Source organism: Taudactylus pleione, unplaced genomic scaffold (assembly GCF_031769625.1).
Source record: "Taudactylus pleione unplaced genomic scaffold, aTauple2 ptg000485l, whole genome shotgun sequence".
Taxonomy (NCBI): domain Eukaryota; kingdom Metazoa; phylum Chordata; class Amphibia; order Anura; family Myobatrachidae; genus Taudactylus; species Taudactylus pleione.
Window position 1 is genome coordinate 7683955 of NW_028284887.1, and position 20706 is coordinate 7704660.

The following is a 20706-nucleotide window of genomic DNA, read 5'->3' on the forward strand; positions in this document are numbered from 1 at the left end:
AGGTATGTGCAAGTTGGTGAGGGCATACTGGTGCGCACCAGGTTTTTCTTCACAAGCAGAAAAGATACCAATGTCCTGTCTGACCTGCTTGAGGAAGAACATAGGGAAAGCGATCCCTACCGAACCGTCCCACATTCCACCGACTGAAGTACCTTTCCAGGTGATACAAATTGATTTCATCCAATTACCACCCTGCAGGAACCTTAAGTATGTATTAGTGTGCACAGACGTATTTTCTAACTGGGTTGAGGCCTACCCAGCGGCCACTAATACTGCTGCGTTTACTGCCAAGAAAATGTTCAGGAATTTGTATGCAGGTACGGTATCCCTAAAATCATCGACAGTGATGGGGTACTCATTTCACAAGTGATGTTTTTCAAAATATGTGTAAGCTGATGGGTATTAATAGCCGACTTCATACCCCTTACCGACCGCAAGACAGTGCCAAGGTAGAGAGGATGAACGGGACTATTAAAAATAAGTTAAGTAAAATCATGGCAGAGACTGGACTAGGATGGCCAGAAGCCTTACCTTTGGTCCTACATAGCATAAGGACCACTCCTAGACCTCCTCTGAATCTGTCCCCATTTGAAATATTGTTCGGTAGACAACCTCATTTGATCATAAGTCCACAGGATGACCTGAAGGGTAACAACGAGGTAACTGTAAAGTATCTTATATCAATGAGTAAGCAGTTAAAGCAACATCAGCAGAAACTGAAATTGTTATCTAATGATATGCCTGAAACTAACTGTCATGATGTTGAACCAGGAGAATATGTAATGATCTGAAATTTCTTGCGTTCAGGTTGTTTGACTGATCAGTGGGAAGGTCCGTACCAGGTGCTGCTGACGAGTACTACACCTTTGAAGGTGGCCGAGAGAGATACCTGGGTCCATTCCACTCACTGCAAAAAGGTCAATCAACCGGTGGAGAATCAGTCAGAGACAAGGCTGATAGTGTGGACCTGTCGCTCACGAGCTTGTTCCGGGAGGATTGAAAAGGTTGTAGTGAGATACCTGAACTAAAAGAAACTTGCAGGTTTTGTTGTGACAATGGACGGGCCTGCTGTGTTCATTTTCATATTCTCTTTTAGAGTGTTCACCATCTTGGTCGGTTCGGGGATATCCAGTTTCTGTGATGGGAGACCGATCGAGGAAATGGGAGCTGAAGATTCCTGTATTTGTGAGCTTTGTGGGTCCCTAGTTGATGAGAACTGTATCCAACGGTGCCAACCTAAATATAACCCGTACTGGGGTGGGTATCCTTTAGAGGATTATCATAGCATGGTAGGCAAAGTGTTAAATCAAACAGATTGCTGGGTGTGTTCACACGTGCCACAGGGACAGCATAACGTAGGGTTGGTGCCATTTCCGCTGAATACCACGGAAATTTTAGAATTACAGAAAGGGAAAACATTGGATGGAAAATTCCTCTCATCCAAACCACCTCATTTTAAACTCTATCAATTCCAAGTAGATAGATCACTTTTGTATTTAAACATAACCAACCCCAATAAACCCGGGAGTTGGGAGGTGATGGGGATTAATCAGACGATGACCTTCTCACACAGAGCTGATAATGAGTCCATAAACCATGATCTGTTACGCTCAATTAAATCAGTTGTGAAACATTTTAGGTATAGGTATACATTGAGGGGCTGATTCAGACCCGTTCGCGAGCGCCGAGCGCTCGCAAGCGGGTCGATGGTGCTCTAGTGCGCATGCACACGATGGAGGGAGCTCCGTCGTGCGCATGCGCGAGACCTGGGGAGTGACGGGGAAGCGGTCGCTCCAGGTCTAGCACCAAAGGGGGCGTGCTGTCGATGTTGATTGACAGCACGCCCCCTTTGGTGGGCATGCGGGGGGCGTGGCAGCCAGACGGAGGCGTTCCCATGGGAATGCCTACTGTCTGGGTCCGGCCCCACTGACATCACTAGTGATGTCAGTGGGAGTGCTTTTGGCTCTGATAGAGCCAAAAGCACTCCTGGACTTGCGGCAGCGAGACCCTACCACAGGGTCTCGTCGCAAGCCCGATGGTCGCGATGGTCTTGACCATCGCGACCATCTTCATGGATGCTCGCATAAGCTGTGGGTGGTAACCCACAGCTATGCGAGCATCCAAGAGGCAGCTCCAAGTTTAGGTAGGAGGGTCCTGATTCAGAGTGAGCGCTCTGGTCAAAGCGTCCGGCTCTGAATCAGGCCCTGAGTTCCATCAAAGAAATTATTGGTAAGGAGCCAAATGGTTATTGTGCTAAAATAATACAGACAGAAACTTGCATGTACCAGATGGAAGACCCAGAAATAGGATTGTTTGCAAGGGAAATGTGCTTAATGATAATGATGCATAGTGCATACCATTCCTTATGTTCTCCCTGACAATGTATATTTCATATGTGGAAGAAAAGCCTATAAATGGCTCTCCCCGAGTTCCGAAGGTTTGTGTTACCTGGGAAGAGTAGTCCCAGAAGTTATGACCCTCACACATGTTGAAATGCTTGGTATACATAAAAAAACACCATCACCATATCTTCACACACAATTATGAACATAGAGGCTAATGAAATATGATACCTGGTGACGTGCATAAAGCCACTCAGTTAATCAGTGAGACAACTGGCGTTCAAGTTTTAGTTGCACTGGATCCCACCAGGATTGCTCGGGGTACATTAAATTTTAGGTATATTCAGGAACTTGCTAAATTGATAGATAATATCTCCGAGATGTACAATGACACATTCAGGTATACAGGGAGAGAATTGCAAGCATACAAGAAAGAACTGGTGCAACACAGGCTAGTGTTGAATTATTTAACTGCTGTTACTGGAGGGTATTGCGTAACGTTAGCCACCCAGTTCGGAGTAAAATGTTGCACCTATGTCACCAATGATACCAGCGACCCCAAGGAGGTGATAGACCGAAAGATGGATGAAATTCTGCAGCTAAAATGGGAGTTTCGTAAGTAGGGGAAGAGATAGAAGGATGGGTTTCATGGCTGAACCCAGTAAAATGGTTCTCAGGTCTAGGGGAATGGGTCCAGGAAGTGATCGATAGCATAGGCAAATTATTGATCCTTATACTAATTGTCATAATAATAATTGGCATATGTGTCCGGTGTGTTCCTATTGTATTGAAATGTGGAAAATGTAAAAATAGAATAAATCGCAAGAACGAAACTATGATGGTGGTCAGTAATGACAATATGAATACCGAGGTAAATATAGAACTGCATTACAACCCTGAACTAGGAAATACCATCATTTGATGTATTATATTTAGACGTGCATAGAATGTATTATTGAAATGTTATTTTTAAAACACCGCAGATAATGTAAAGTCTCAATTCCCCTTCAAGACTGCTTTTATAAGACTGGTGCATTCCCACACCTTTCACATAATCTTCCAAGATCCGCGGTGTGCGTATAATAGTAGTTTTATATCCTCACCCAGAGACACATTATTGATGGATTAAGAACCACCTTGTGCCATCCCATAATAACACGAAATAATATGTAAATGTAAGCCTAAATTAAAACTCAGAGAATAGATTGTGATAGCATGTTGTTTGCTATCAAAGGGTGGACTGTCAAAGCTGGAAAATTGGCTGAGACAATATCAGTTTAAAATTGAATCGCGGTGACACCATCTTGCGACTGGCCGCAATACGCCATCTTGGAAATTAGATCGCAAGACGCCATTTTCAGAATGGCTGCCCAAGCGCCATTTTAGATAAACTCACATTTAAGTACATATGGCGATATTACTATTAAGCACCCTTCGATTGCATCCTTCCTCATTTCCCATACACACAGTAATAAGCACAATTGCGCTAACTAGTCGCATATTAGCGAATGCATAAATCCCTATATGAAAACACCGTTTAGTAGCTAAATGCGCATGCACCCGCACCAAGTTAACTAGCGTCCTTATATCAAACCCTGCATACTCACACATTACATATTCACATACAAGGTTTCATAAGCTTTAAAGTATAAGATTTAAGTTAGTTCAGTTAGTATAAATGCTGTGAAATAAAGATATTTGATAACTAGGGTTTTATACATGCTAAGAAAGCCGTGTTTGGTTTCGTACTGATGCGTCCTCTTTCAACAGAATTCCGGTACTATCGGTGTGGAGATCGCATCATGCATTCTCAACTTATGGACCACAGAGACTTCAAGCAACAAAATGTATAACTGTTAGGATTTTGCATGGGGGTGGGAGGGCAGAGACCCCCAGTTGTTAGAGGCTGTGTGAGTCTATTTGAACCAGCCTGTTAAACTCTCTGTAACAGATGCTTCCTCCCTGGGAACCAATGACATCAGCAACAAACTTCTCTATTGTGCGGTCTATTCTGGGGGGATATAAATATGTGTGCTCCAACAGTGGGTCTTCAGTCTTCCTGCTGAATGCTGATAGATGAGGGGTTTCTTGCTGATGCCTAACATCTGGTCCGGAAGCGCTGCGTATGTATACTGTACTTGGGTCTGTATAATTCCTTTGCACCGATCAATAGCGTGTAACTGATACCTCTTTTCCACCAAAAACCCAGGTCCGACCTGGGTTTTTGGACATGGTTTCAACCCTGGTCAGACCCAGGTCAGACCCATTTACACTGCACCTTTGATCTGGGTTACTCCCAGGTCAGCCCTGTTCACACTGAACTCAGGTCTGCCCTGCTAAACCTGTGAGGTCATAAAAAGTGGGAGGTGAATGCTCGACAACCACCAATCCGCTCATTTTAGGCATGATGCAGGTCAGATAACCTGGGTTGCACCGTTTACACTGCACCATTACCTGGGTCCATCCTGGGTCCAACCCTGGTAGCTACCTGGGTTGGATTGCAGGGTCACTTGACCCAGGTTATTTTTCAGGGACCCTTTTACACTGAGCTGCGACCCGGGTAGACCCAGCAAAAACCCAGGTTTTTGCTCTGGTGTGAAAGGGGTATGACTGTACTTTTACCTGAATAATATTTGTGCTTTGGAACCACAGATTGCAGGTCTTAAGTCTTTATTTACTGTATGACTGCATACCCAAATTAGTGTCATCTTTAGAAGGTATAGGCAGGATATTAGAAGGTATAGGAAGGAGTGTATAGAGGTTCTGATCCAGTATCGTTACACTCAAAGTAGCGTCAAGTCTGTGTACTACGAGCGCACAATTCCCGGCCACAGTGACTGGTTCGCACATGCATACTTTGAAGCATACGCATGCGCAGATGTGCGATAATCAACCCTAGCGAGTGAGCGTAGCTTAGCGACCAGGTCTGAATCAGGCCCTAAATGCGATGAGGAGAACTTTATTTCCGCCACCCTCTGCTCCGATCACTATTTGAGAACAGCTGCAGCAGGGTGGACTGATTATCAGTCCTCCGGGACCCACGCTCTGCTGCTCTTTGCAGGATGGGGAAAGGGTAAGTGTTGGGGGGAAGGGGTAATGCCAGGGTAATTGGTACAAGGGAAGGTGTGGGGGGTAAAGCCTCACAAAATAACTAGTGGTCCTGGGGGGAGGGTGGTGGATTATTATATTTACATTGACACATTAGTGGTGGTGGGGGGGATGTGCCACAGTGGGGGTCTATGGACACTGGTGGCTGTGGGGATCATGCCACTGGGATCTGTTACAACCACTGGGGGTTCTACTGCCATTCATTGTTGGGAGGTTCTATTACAATTGGTACTTATGGAGACGGGGTTTGTGACCCCCTAGATATATTTTTTTCAATATAATATTTTAATCCATTTTAAAAAATACAGTCTAAACTTAATTAAATGAAGGACAAAAACAACATTTTATGAGCATTTTGGGGGAAATAAATAGGCAGTTAAGTGGTTAAATCTTTCTATGTTTTCAAATTGGTTTTTTTACATATATACACTGTGAGGCTGATGCAGGGATGGCAGCAAGATGGATGCAAATTATAAAAAAAACAATCCATGCAAAAACATGAGCCCTGATTTTTTTTTCTTTTTAGAAATCTATTTTGCAGTTACTGCAAGGCAGTGGTATTAAAATCCATTGGCTATACTGTCCAACTACTATTGGTGTTATATGGTTGGAGTGAGGAAAGACAATGGAATATGGAAACATGGAAGATTAATAACTGGATAAATCTTACAGCCAAGACCAACATGATTGGTTCTCCACTTCTAAAACCCTGCACTTTAGTAGATATACTTCTAAATCTTTCATGGCTCATAGGGCAAGATTTAATTAGCCTCGTTAATGGTGATAGCCTCGGAGTTTTACGTCGCAGGCTATTCAATTAAAAGCCCTTTTCCTCACGCAGTAAATCAGATGCTAATGCATGTTAACCCATAGATTCCGGGATAAGTACCCAGAGCTATGGGTTAATGTGTTCGCAGCTGCTGCGATAAAGGCAGAAATCCCTATTTAACACAGATTTCCAGTCGAGCCTTAGAATGAGGTGAACAGAAATCCGCGTTAAGTGGCTGCCGCGGGCAGTAATTGAATAGCCCCAGCCATTCGTGTCTAATTGAATATTACCAAGGGCTATATGGTCATTTAATCATAGGCTCCAGGCACCATCCAACACCCAACAATCCTCACCCCGGCCAGTGTAGTTAAATTGAAAATATATAGATTCTGTATTTTCATGTACAGGTGTGTTTTCATGCGTCCGTGCTGCAATCTCGCCAAACAGCCCCTCTTGGCGCGCCTGGTCTCATGAGATTCTGCTAGCACCAGTCATCTTTTTTTTGCCTAAAATGCATCGAAGTCGCAATCTGAGGACGCACCAGATGACTGTGCTGATTAATTTTATATGCAACACTTGTATATCTGTGTGCAACTGAGTCTCTCAATCAGCATGCAAAGTGCTACAATGCAGCGGCTGTAGCTTTTTTCCACGACAAGATCCATTTACAGACTCGGGCCTAATTCACTACGAAACGCAACTGCGAATGCAATAGCGATTACGCATGCAGTACAACTGCGATAGTATGCTAATCCACTGCGATCGCAATGCAATCTCAGCACTACATAAGGACGCTCACTTTACCTTACACACATCTGTAATGTTTAGCAAGACTGCCAAACCATTGGTACAATCGAGTACCATCGTAGCTTCACGCACCCTTGCACAAGCCCTGACCTTATTCAGAAATTGCTAACTTCCATGCACGCTGTCAGGCCTCATGTTGCGTATGGCTTCACAGTGTATAATTTATGCACGCCCCTGCAATGGCGTTCAAACGCACTGACAGGCCTGCGTTTGGCTGACCACCCCTCCATCACCACCCAAAAACAGCACTTCCTGTCAGTCACTCTGTAATGGGTCTGTGCAGTCACTGCAATCACAGTCCCGATTGCAACAGCTAGTTCGCGCACGCACACTGTGATGCATACGTATGTGCAGAACGCAACAATCGTCTGAGTGCGTATTGGCAACTGCATTCCTTGCTGAATGAGGCTCTCAGTCGCAAACAGATATACAAGTGTTGCATATCAAATGAATGAGCACAGGGCCTGATTCAGACCCGCTCGCGAGTGCAGGACGCTCGCAAGCGGGTCGATGGTGCCCTACTGCAAATGCGCACGACGGAGGGAGCTCCGTCGTGCGCATGCTCGAGACCCGGCTAGCAACGGGGCAGCCGTCGCTCCGGGTCTCGCACCAAAGGGGGCATGTTGTCGATGTTGATTGAGAGCACGCCCCCTTTGGTGGGCGTGCCGGGGGCATGGCTTGCAGACGGAGGCGTTCCCATGGGAACGCCTACCGTCTGAAGCCGGCCCCACTGACATCAGTAGTGATTTCAGTGGGAGTGATTTTGGCTCTGATAGAGCCAAAATCACTCCAGGGCTTGCGGCAGCGAGACCCTACCGCAGGGTCTCGTCGCAAGCCCGATGGTCGCGATGGTTTTGACCATCGCGACCATCATCATTAACGCTCGCTATAGCTGTGGGTGGCCACCCACTGCTATGTGAGCGTCCAAGAGGCCGCTCCATTTTCATGAAGGAGGGCCCTGATTCAGAGCGAGCGCTCTGGTCAGAGTGTCCGGCTCTGAATCAGGCCCACAGTCTCCTGGTGCGTATTAGACGCATCACACGACACTGGCAGAGTTGCACGGGACCTGGTGGCTCACTCCTGCCAGGCATATCTCGCTGCATGCTATATTAAGGCTAGATGTGCAGGGACACATTCGTATTTACTTTACATAAATGGTGTTTGTGCCAATTGACAAATATAGAGGCTGGGAACATGGGACAGCACAGAGAAGGTGGAAAATGAAAGGAAATAATGTAAATCCAGCCAGAATACATTCCCCTTTAATACTTTTAAGTAAAAGTAATACGTTCTCATAAACACAACAAGATTAATTACACCGTGTAGAAGACACTGCCACCATGGGCCTATATAACACTGGCAATAAAACACAATTAAAAATGCAATTGATCAAGGGAGTTATTTAATTTCTGTTTTAACCTAATTAACTTAAGAAATACGCTGATTTAGCTCTTCTAAAAGTTATTCAAAACAAGGAAAACATATTTGAGTATAAATCCATGGAGAGTTTTAATATCAGATTTGTCACAACATGAGTGACATTTAACTGACTGAATCCCTCAGTTATTACTGAGGCACCGCTTACTGCTACAGATGCTGTCTTGTTTGTCTCATTCAGTGGTTGTCTGCACTGTACACAGAAATAGGTGGGCATTGGGTAGATTTAATTCTGGATCCCAGGTGCATAATACATTCCTCCTGCAATGTTCATGGTCATTCCACTGTACATTATACAAGGAGCTTGCAATGACTATTTTTACTGAGGTAGAACTGACATATCCTTCTTCCAAACCATCTTGGAGGTGACCAGTCAGGGAATCCAATGCTGACTGTGTTACATACATGCTTTATGCTGGTAGGATATAAATAGCAGATGCAGCAGTATGACTCTACTGTGTTCTGCATCTCTGAATTTGTATCATACTTGCCTACAATTCCGGAAGTGGCAGGAGGCTCCCGATTTCTTGGGTAGCCCCCCCACAGCCCCGGAGGAGTAGGCTGATCTCCTGCATCCTGCCCACTTCCTAGTGAAGCAGGCCGGATGGGGATATTTAATGGGGAATTTGCGGGCCCGAGAGGAGAGGTCGGGGCTAAATGGAGTGATTCGCGTAATTTATCCCGGCCCCCTCCTCACGGACCAGCGAATCATGGACTTTTCCAAGGAAAGGGGTGGGGTCTATTTACACCCCCCTCAAAGGATTTCCCCTGAAAATCATAATTTTCACGGGGCAGTCACAAATATTAAGGATCTCCTGTATTTAACATGGATAGACTGCAGAATATGTGGCTTATGTAATAGGTTGTGACTGGCAGCCACTGTGGGAACTCCTGCAGGTCTTACCTTATTCTTAAACGGCAATAATTTTAAAGGCAAAACCAGCTTGGTTTTGCCTTTAATATGATTGTTGCTTTAAAAATACAGGAAGACTCGCAGGCGTTCCAGCAGCAGCTGCAAGTCGCAACCTATTTCATAAGCCCCTTTATCTCTCCATTTCCAATCACAAAGCAACCCCTATAGGATACTTTGGGGGCAGCAGCTAATGCCATCTTCAGATGGCATTTACAGTTGAGGCCTTGTTGCTACATCTCACAAAAATACTGAGAGACCACTTTCCATATTGGAGGGATGGGCTCTTTTTAGAAACCCTGTGCCTGAATGTGATTTTTTGTACATCTCAGAGAACTTTATTTTCTTATTGCTGCAATAAGTGGTGATAAGAGATTATATTTATAAAACTTTATAATTGATAAATATAGCACCATGTCTTCTATTATAGTCTACTGCTTACTAGAGATGTGCACGGACCTTTGTGTTTTTGTTTTGGATCTGGATTCATCTTCGCGTTTTGGTTTTGCAAAACCACCCTCAAGTGTTTTGGTTTTGGATTCAGATAAAAATTTATAAGAATCAATTAGAAATTTATAAAAATCAATAAAAATTGATAAAAACAGCTAAAATGTCCGAATCCAAAACACGGGTTCGGTTTTTAAATCCATTCCGAACTGGCAACAGATCCAATCCAGGACTCGGTTCGAACCGGGTCACAAAATTGAATCCGAACCTTGACTCGGTTCTACTTAGAACCCCTAAATCCGGACCCGCACATCTCTACTGCTTAATGTATCTAATACTATAGTATATTTTCTTTCTTTTTAAGAAAGAATGATAATAGGCAGTCAGGACCGCCATCAGGGGGGGACTGCCAGGCTTAAAGTCCCGGGCCCGGGCAGAAAGGGGGCCCGAAAGGCAGCGGTGCTGATAAGCGCCTGGGGAAATTGTAAGAGGTACCGCAAGCCATTCAATAGCCGCCGCTGCGGCGGCCGGCTTCAAATTAGAAATACTGCTGTTACCCAGGCCCCTCTCTCTATCCGGGAGAGTGTTAGTGGCAGCAGCGTGCTTGAAGCAGGAGCCGCAGTCTGGCAACCGCCAGACAGCTGGAAGAGGGCAGCCTTCCGGGAAGAGAACAGCCAGGGGAGAGGGAGGAACAGCAGCAGCAGTGGCAGGGGAGAGAGCAGAAATGACAGGGGGAGAATCAGTCTGCATCCGCTACCGCGTGATGGTGAAGAGCTCAGATGGGCAGGAGAGGCTGCGGGGGATCCCACTTCATATCCAGCTATTCCTGTGGTATAGACAGACCAGGTACATAGCCTCCTGGTCTCCCACCCTCACCCTGCTCTCCCACCTGCACCCTGCTCTACCACCCTCACCCTGCTCTCCCACCTTCACCCTACTCTCCCACCCTCACCCTGCTCTCCCACTTGCTTTCTCACCCTGCTTTACCACCTTCACCCTACTCTCCCACCCTCACCCTGCTCTCCCACTTGCTTTCTCACCCTGCTTTACCACCTTCACCCTACTCTCCCACCCTCACCCTGCTCTCCAACTTGCTTTCTCACCCTGCTTTACCACTTTCACCCTACTCTGCCACCCTCACCCTGCTTTCCCACCCTCACCCTGCTCTCCCACCCGCTCTCCCACATTCACCCTGCTCTTCCACCCTCACCCTGCTTTCCCACCATGCTCTCCCAACCTCTCTCCCACCTGCTCTCCCACCTTCACCCTGCTCTCCCACCTTCACCCTGCTTTCCCACCCTCACCCTGCTTTCCCACCCTCACCCTACTATCATACCCTCACCCTGCTCTATCACCATCACTTCTACTGAGTATTATAGATTGACATGTTAACACCCACCCCCACAGCTCAAACGTTGATATTTGTTTTAAACTGGTTTATGCACATTGTCCACAGCAACGCCCATCTCTGACAAACTGCCCTGTTTATTTTGTGAGTCCCGGGCCCAACAATCTCTGATGGCAGCCCTGTAGGCAGTACTCTTTTACTATGAAATGTTCTGATACTCTGAAAATCTAGGAAAATATAAAATTATGGAACAGTCTAATCCTTCCCCTCCAAAACTTCAAGTAAAATAAAAAAAGCCCACAATGCAATCAGAAATAACCAGAGAACATTCACCTAATGTTTCTACAGTATAATTTGTTTCACATGGGATTTCCCCTCTGATATTTGTTTTATACACAGATCTTACTTATTGCTTCCACATCATGATTTATCATGCTTCCCTGGCGCAAAATGAGGAAAACATTAGAAATGGCTGCTGTTACTAGGTGGCAAGCATGGGCACCACGAGGGGGCGGGCTGGTACAGATTACCCAGGCCCGGGTCTGATGCCCCCCCCTGCCCTCCTCCCTGTCAGCAGCCCAGCACATGCAGCAGTCTCCTCTGCCTGTGGAGGGGAGCGATCACACTGATTGCACACCCTCCCTGGCGCGCAAATAGGATTCTTTCATTTTTTTTCTAAGGTGGCGTGACAACGCCTCCCGTGATTAGGCCACATCCCCTCAATAGTACTGGGGCCCCATCATCACTTAATTTTTACAAAAGCAGGTGAAAATGAAGATTTTCACCTGGAATTGTAGAAAATAAGTTTTCGGGCCATTCATCAAAAGAGTAAAGCACCAGAATGACCCGCTTGATTGCGAGAGCATTTTCCATCTTCGAGAGCATTTTCCCGCTCCTTCCCTATGGGAAGTAGTCCAGAGTAGCGAGAAGGGATCCTTTTGGATCCTTCCACCCCTGCCCGGCTCCGTCCACCGGACGTCTGGGCTCTTGTGCGCATACAACACCCCTGGGCCAAAAGTTTCTTACAGAGAAATTCAGAAAAAATTAAATGAAGTAAATTGTACTTATATGTCACCCCCTAGGTTCAGTTATGTGTTGGTTCACAGGGCTGTGCTTTTTTGTCCACATATTTTTTGATTGGCAGCCATTGGCATTGGTTTTGCCTATCACACTGACTAAAAATTATGTTATTTGCTACTGGACCACCAACCCGAGGCACCCCATGGTGCCACTGCACCCAGTTTGGGAACCACTGGCTTAGCGTATAAAACTTTGATAATCTAGTAATGGTGCAGAAATGACCATGTAAATAACTATTTTTTTAAAAAGTTACTTGCTATTTACCAAATCTGGAAAAGACTAGTAACCTTTAATTCCTTACTTTTTGAATATTCCAAAGACAAAAATAGCCAGACATATAAAAATCACAAATGTTAAGAGGGGGAGCATTTAAGAAGTCACTAAAAGGAGAGTTAACAGGTGTGAAACATTTGAGAAGCAGGTAGACTAGCTATTAAAAAGGTGATACTGTAGAGAAAGAAAGTGATAAAAATAGAGCTAACCCCCCCCAAACAAACAGAGAAGTAAAGGTTTTAAAAAAAAAAACGTTCTTTAAAATTTTTAAATGGACAGTCACCTAACCTCTCTCCTCCACATTAGAAGAATAGTGACCAAACACTGAGAGCCCACTGGCAATTTTATTTACTACTCATCAGTGCGTACAGAATTTTAAAACAGAGAGGGGAGTCTCGCTGTGACTGCAGTCATCTAATTAGTTGCCACTGTCTCAAAGGCTTAAAACAGACACCATTGAAATTTGAACAGAATCTTCAGTAGGCTTTATCTCTGTCAGCCGAGATCTCAAAGGATTATGGCCCTGATTCAGAGCCGGACGCTCTGAAAGAGCGCTCGCTCTGAATCAGGGCGTTTTTTTTTTTGAGCGGCCTACTGGCCACTCGCATAGCTATGGGTGACCACCCACAGCTATTGCGCGCAGCCAGGATGATGGTCGCGATGGTCAAGACCATCGTGACCATCGAGCTTGCGACGAGACCCTTGTGGTAGGGTCTCGTGGCTGCAAGCCCCACTGACATCACCAGTGATGTCAGTGGAGCCGCCCACAAACAGCAGGCGTTCGCATGGGAACGCCTCTGTTTGTGAAGCCACCCCCATGCCACGCCTCCAAAACAGTATGAGCTGTCGATCAAAATCGACAGCCGCCCCCTTTTGGTGCAAGACCCGGAGCGACGGAGCACCCGTCGCTAGCCGGGTCTCGTGCATGCGCACGTCAGAGCCGGCTCCAGGGTGCGCATGCGCAGTGGCCTAACATCGACCGGGTCTGAATCAGGCCCAATAGGCATACCTATGACTTTCCTGTCTGCTGACAGGGAAAGCAGAGCCCAGAATAGGCTTCTGTGATCACAGGCTGATCACAGTAAAAAAAAACCCACACTTATGCAGGCCATACACGGTGAGATAAAGCAGCCGATCCAACGGATTGGTATGATTCGGCTGCTATATCGCACCGTGTATGGCCATGATATCGGACAAAGCATGCTCCCGTGGGGTCTACATCGCACTCCCTGATCTTACTGCAGGAACAGTTGATCAGGGGATGCGATGTGCGATCCCAGGCAGCGCTATGCGGGAGGAGGGGGGAGCCGGCATATCGGGCGGTCGGCCACCGTTTGTGGGGATCGCCTGATCCCCCATCGCCTCGCACGGTGCCATCGGTAGTGATGTTGTTGTGCTGCTTTATGTTCTTCCTTAGCGCTGGTATTGTTTGTAATTGCAGTGGTTTTGCTACAGAGTAACATTTTAATATTATTGTGCTTCTACTGTTCAGATGGTCTGATGGTTTTGTTTGTAAGTCAGTTTTTAGGCCAGTGATAGGCAACTTGATACACTTTGGGAGTTGCATTGGGCAGCCCTGTGACCTCCAAAAGGGCCACACATTACTCATAATCTCAGTAGTAAATTAAATCATTACAATTTAAACAATGAGATAACTATTTGTAATAACTTGCCAGCAAACGTTTACTTTTAAACAAGCATTACAAGCTACGTATATCAAACAAATATGGCAGCCAAGCAGAAAGGAACTGAGAGCTAGAAGTGACAGCTTGAAGACTGCATGAGGCCCTAATGCAGTTTGTTGCCCATTACTGCTTAAGGCAATTATAAGAAAAAAGTATTTTCTAATGTAATTTGAAATAAATGCCTGCAAACATCGCAGTTAGAAAGTTTTGGATACACCTGGCCATACCCATATTCTGTTCTGCCCAAGTCCAATATACCACTCCCCCAAATTGTATGTTTCAAAGGCCAGACCTCTTTTTACTGCAGTTAAAAAAATACTGCATTACAGATTGCAATTATCAGGTTTTCACATAGCAATAGATAAACTGTATTGGTAAATTGTACAATGCATAAAAAGAGGCTCTGGCAGTACGAACCCACATTCTTGCAGCATCAGCTTAAATACAGATGTGTCCTCCGTCGTTGTTGCTGCAGTGCATGAAAAACAGCCCTTCTAGTCACGCCTAGTGACAGTCCCATGCGAGTTTACTCATGTCGAGTGTCTTTGTGTGTGTCTTTTTCGCCATTTGCTGATTAAAATGAAATACAGCATTTGTCCAGTATATTCCATGTATGACTGCAGCTGTATCTGCATAAAAAAATTCTATGTTACAGTGCCAGCGGCTGTTTCTCCCCACCATGTTCCGTTATGATGATGTTACAGACTCAACTGCACACAGAACATACACATGCCGCATATCATTTTAGTCAGCAAAGTCTGCTTGTACGTATTCGCATTGCAAATAATACGCATTTGTCGTGAATAAGATGCCCGACGCTGGGCGAGTTGAACGGGAGTCGGTAGCTCTCATGCGCCATGTGTAACATACGACTCATAACGCACAGAGGGTAGATGAGAAAGGCTTTATCTGTTTGTTATGTTTGCATAATTAGTTCAGCTTCTACCGTGCTGTGATGCTTTTTGTGCAGTGTCATTGCTGTGGATTTCTGATAATAACTCTACTACTATAGTAATTGATAATTAATGAATCAGTTAAAATACAATAAAAATAAATAACTATTGTCATTAAGTATGAGTACCACAATCTATTGGCATGTTTACCACTGAATTTACAAAGATTATGCAGCAACAGATAGTGTTTCTCAACATATAAATAATTAGCAATTTCACAGCTATGTTTTTAAGAATGAAGATTCTTTGTAAATAATATGTTTACAAAACCTGCCCGAAGTCTGCTATACAAACTACATAGAACAGATATAGAACAAATAATGAATTCTAAATATAAGTTATAGTAATAGAAAATTAACAATGAAGAAACCAAATAACATGTAATAATATAATTGATGAATCATTACACTAAGGGTGGTAAAAAGAGGGTCACAGGCAAAGAACAGAGACATATCGTAGTTATATATTGTTCAGTGGCATTCTCTTGCACTGCCCCTATCAATGAACAGTAATTTATCAGAGAAACAAGGACTTGTGTACTTGCAAAGTTAAGGCACAGGGAAACAAACCTTTGATCCAGTGATATATTTAGGTAGGTCTCCTGTTCCTCCATGATAAATTTTCTTTTTCACACCTTCCAAGTTCAAACCTATTGCTTCCTCCATTGTACCTGCTATCTGAGGATAAAAATGGATTCAGGCTGGGAGATTAACCTTTATATAGAGATAAGGAAGGATCTACAAAGCTGCCTTGAAAGCATAAGACCAGGGGATTTAGCAGTCTTAGGACAGATTGCCTGCCTTAGTCAGAAATCCTAGTATTCTTATATAACACATATTCCAACTCTGTCTTTATGCGGCATAGGGAAATAATATATGTGCAGACAGATATGTATTTTTCTGTTTTGTTGGGTCATATTCCAGAATTGATAACAGTATGATTCGCGTAGCGTTGCTGCTCATTTTTCTACTATTTCGGCCAGGTAATGTAGATACAGGATTTAATTCTATGCATTTTACGGTGGAGTTTAATGAGAACAATCATTAACGGCATAGAACATTGTGCTGCAAGGAAGCTTTGAGAACATATTTTTGATACTCTTTTAAGAGCAACAAAGAAGTACAACATTTAATCTATGCTTTACATAGCACTGTTTTCCATTACTCGTGTGCAAGCTTTTGTAGCGAAAAGCAGAATAATCATAATCTTAAATTAGGTACACACTATACAATTATTGGGCCGATTTGCCAATAATCGGGTGATCAGCCTGATTTATTGTATAGTGTGTTTGAACAATTGTTTTGATGTTTGCCAATAAACGGCTAAAAAATGCCCACAAACGCATTCCATTGATTATCCAATCTGTCGGCAAATACAGAAAATCTCAGCCTCAATATCCCGCTGTCGACCAGTGTGTGTGCATTCTCACTAATCTGCCCATATTTCCTACGTTTTCCTGTGACTACGTTATCCTCCAGACATGTGCAAAATCAGTGTGGTGTGGCCAAAAATCGGTAACTTTTATTCAAATATTGCATAATGTGTAGCATAGATATTGTGGCTTTCGATTTGCAGATCAAAAAAATCGGACAGTGTGTACCTAGCTTGATAGGGAAAAGCACAATAATTATAACACATTTTCTGTAGCATTGTGCCTATAACTGTTTCTTAACTTACAGTAACTCTCAAATTAATTTGATATATTTATCGTAGAACCAGGGGCAAAGTATGGAGGGACCATGCTTCGGGCTACAGTCATGCCTTCTGGTGACAATCTGTTTTGATAAAATGTTTATCAGAAAAAAAAAAAAGATTATTTTTTTTTTTTTTTAGAGATGTGTGGGTTCGGATTAGTTCGGATTTTCCTGCCAAGTTCACATTTTTCCCGCCAAACATCGGGTCTCAGAAAGAGGCAAAATGTCATCTTTCATGGACAAACATCATCACTCCTGGACTTTTGCCCAGGAATGATGATGTTTGTCCATGAAAGATGACGTTTTGCCTCTTTCTGAGACCCGATTTTTGGCGAGAAAAATCGGAACTTGGCGGGAAAACTGAACTAATCTGAATCCGCGCATCTCTATTTTTTGGAGGCGGCACTCTTATTTTTTACACTTTTAATAAAGGTAAAAATAAAACATAGCTTTTGGTATTAATTAGGGGTGTGCACCGGCCACTTTTCGTGTTTTGTGTTTTGGTTTTGGATCTGGATCTTTCTTCGTGTTTTGGATCTGGATTGGTTTTGCCAAAACCACCCTTTCGTGTTTTGGGTTCTGGGTTTTGTGTTTTGGATCTGTATTTTTTTGAAAAAAAGCATAAAAACAGCTAAAATCACAGAATTTGTAGGTTTTTCTGCTCCTATGCTATTATTAACCTCAATAACCTTAATTTCCACTCATTTCCAGTCTATTCTGAACACCTCACACCTCACAATAGTGTTTTTATGTCCAAAAGGTTGCACCGAGGTAGCTGGATGACTATGCTAAGCGACACGAGTGGGCGGCACAAACACGTGACCCATCTAGGCGTGAAACTGCAGTGGCAGACAGGATGGCAGTTTGAAAAACTAGGCCCCAAACTGTACATAATGCAAAGAAAAAAAAGAGGTGCAAGATGGAATTGTCCTTGGGCCCTCCCACCCACCCTTATGTTGTATAAACAGGACATGCACACTTTAACAAACCAATCATTTCAGCGCCAGGGTCTGCCACACAACTGTGGCTGAAATGATTGGTTCGTTTGGGCCCCCACAAAACAAGCTGGCAATTAATGTGTCCCTGCACAAACTGGCTCTATGGAGGCAAGATGTCATCCTCATCCTCCTCATCCACCGATTCCTCACCCTCTTCAGTGTGTACATCCTCATCCTCACAAAGTATTAACTCGTCCCCACTTGAATCCACCACCACAGGTCCCTCTGTACCTTCTGGAGGCTGGTCTCCCTGGAAGAGCTGATAATTCATTTTGATGAACATCATCTTCTCCACATTCTGTGGAAGCAACCTCCTACGCCTTTCGCTGACAAGGTTCCAGGCTGCACTAAACACTCTTTCGGAGTACACACTGGAGGGGGGGCAACTCAGGTAAAATAGAGCCAGTTTGTACAGGGGCCTCCAAATTGCCTCTTTTTCCTGCCAGTACAGGTATGGACTGTCTGCCATGCCTACTTGGATGCTGTCACCGATGTAATCCTCCACCATTCTGTCAATGGTGACAGTATCATATGCAGTGACAGTAGACATGTCAGAAATTGTTGCCAGGTCCTTCAGTCCGGACCAGATGTCCAAACTTGGTCCTGCCTGCCCTGCATCACCGCCAGCGGGTTGCTTAGGATACCTAAGTTTTTTCCTGGCAGCCCCAGTTGCAGGAGAAAATGAAGAAGGAGCCGTTGACGTGTCACGTTCCGCTTCAGCTGACAGTGTGTTCACCAGCAGGTCTTTGCACCTCTGCAGGCTTGTGTCGGCCGGAAAGAGAGACACCACATAGGCTTTAAACCTAGGATCGAGCACGGTGGCCAAAACGTAGTGGTCTGATTTCAACAGATTGACCACCCTGGAATCCTGGCAAAGCGAATGAAGGGCTTCATCCACAAGTCCCACATGCCGAGCGGAATCGCTCCGTCTTAGCTCCTCCTTCACTTTCTCCAGCTGCTTCTGCAAAAGCCTGATGAGGGGAATGACCTGACTCAAGCTGGCAGTGTCTGAACTGACTTCACGTGTGGCAAGTTCGAAGGGCTGGAGAACCTTGCACAACACGGAAATCATTCTCCACTGCGCTTGAGTCAGGTGCATACCCCCTCCTTTGCCTATGTCATAGGTGGATGTATAGGCTTGTATGGCCTTTTGCTGCTCCTCCATCCTCTGAAGCATATAGAGGGTTGAGTTCCACCGCGTCACAACCTCTTGCTTCAGGTGATGGCGGGGCAGGTTCAAGAGTGTTTGCTGGCGCTCCAGTCTTCGGCACGCAGTCGCTGAATGGCGAAAGTGGCCAGAAATTTTTCGGGCCACCCAAAGCGTCTCCTGCACGCCCCTGTCGCTTTTCAGAAAATTCTGCACCACCAAGTTTATTGTGTGAGCAAAACATGGGACGTGCTGGAATTTGCCCAGATGTAATGCCCGCACAATATTGGTGGCGTTGTCAGATATCACAAATCCCCAGGAGAGTCTAAGTGGGGTAAGCCACTGGGCGATGATTTCCCTCAGTTTCTCTAAGAGGTTGTCGGCGGTGTGCCTCTTACTGAAACCGGTGATACACAGCGTAGCCTGCCTTGTAACGAGCTGGCATTTCTGAGATGCTGCTACTGGTGATGCTGCTGCTGTTGCTGCGTAAGGTGATACATCTACCCAGTGGGCTGTCACAGTCATATAGTCCTTAGTCTGCCCTGTTCCACTTGTCCACATGTCCGTGGTTAAGTGGACATTGGGTACAACGGCATTTTTCAGGACACTGAGGACACTTTTTCTGACGTTTCTGTACAGTCTCGGTATCGCCTGCCTAGTGAAGTGGAATCTAGACGGGATTTGGAACCGGGGACACACTACCTCCATCAATTGTCTAAATCCCACTGCACTAATGGCGGATACCGGACGCACGTCTAACACCAACATAGCAGTCAAGGCCTCAGTTATACGTTTTGCTTCAGGATGACTGCTGTCGTACTTCATCCTCCTCGCTAAGGACTGTTGGAGGGTCAATTGTTTAGTAAAAGTAGTGGTGTTCCTACTTCCTCTCTGGGATGATGAACGACTCCCAGCAGCAGCAACAGCAGCAGCGGCAGCAGTAGGCGTAGCAATGCAGGATCCTCCAGAGGAATCCCGGATAGGAGAGTCAGTCATGCCAGTGACATGGCCTGCAGGACTACTTCCGATCCTGACTAAGGAGGAAATTGACGAGGAGGGAGTTGACGGTGTGGTTTGCAGGTGCTTGGATACAACAGGACAACGGGATTTAGGTGTCCCTGGACTGCTTACGGTCTTAGCCAAAGTTTCTGAACTTGACAGTAACTTTTTATGAACGCGCTGCAGGTGCCGTATAAGGGAGGATGTTCCTAGGTGGTTGACGTCCCTACCCCTACTTATTTCACCTTTACATATGGTACATATGGCAAGACAGTTGTTGTCCGGATTTGGATAGAAATATTGCCAGACCAAAGAGGTGGAATGTTTGGTCTTCTGCCCAGGCATGACCGTGATGGGCTTTTTCATCCCACGGACAACAACTGTCTCCCCCGGAGCCTGATTTAAACAAACCACATCACCATCAGAATCCTCCTCGCCAACTTCCTCCTCAGCGCCAGCTACACCAGTATCCTCATCCTGTTGTACTTCAACAGTGACATCTTCAATTTGCATATCAGCAAGTGGACTGTGGGTGCTCCTTTCAGCACTTGCAGGGGGCGTGCAAATGGTGGAAAGAGCCACCTCTTCCCGTCCAGTGCTGGGAAGGTCAGGCATCGCAACCACCACCACACTTGGACTCTCCTTGGGGATTTGTGATATCTTCTTAGAAAGCACAGTTCTTCGCTGTGCTTTTGCCAGCTTAACTCTT

The 20706-nt window shown here is 45.1% G+C and overlaps 1 protein-coding gene across 1 annotated transcript in view; it reads right to left on the reverse strand.

The window, feature by feature from the left end:
* Positions 1-15833, reverse strand: part of AIPL1 (AIP like 1 HSP90 co-chaperone) — a 142768-nt gene extending 126935 nt beyond the window's left edge. Inside the window, exon 1 of the mRNA XM_088449457.1 lies at positions 15729-15833. Within this exon, the coding sequence (XP_088305583.1) occupies positions 15729-15824 (96 nt within the window). The 5' untranslated portion in view covers positions 15825-15833. The remainder of the gene's footprint in view (positions 1-15728) is intronic.
* Between the last annotated feature and the right edge of the window lie 4873 nt (positions 15834-20706).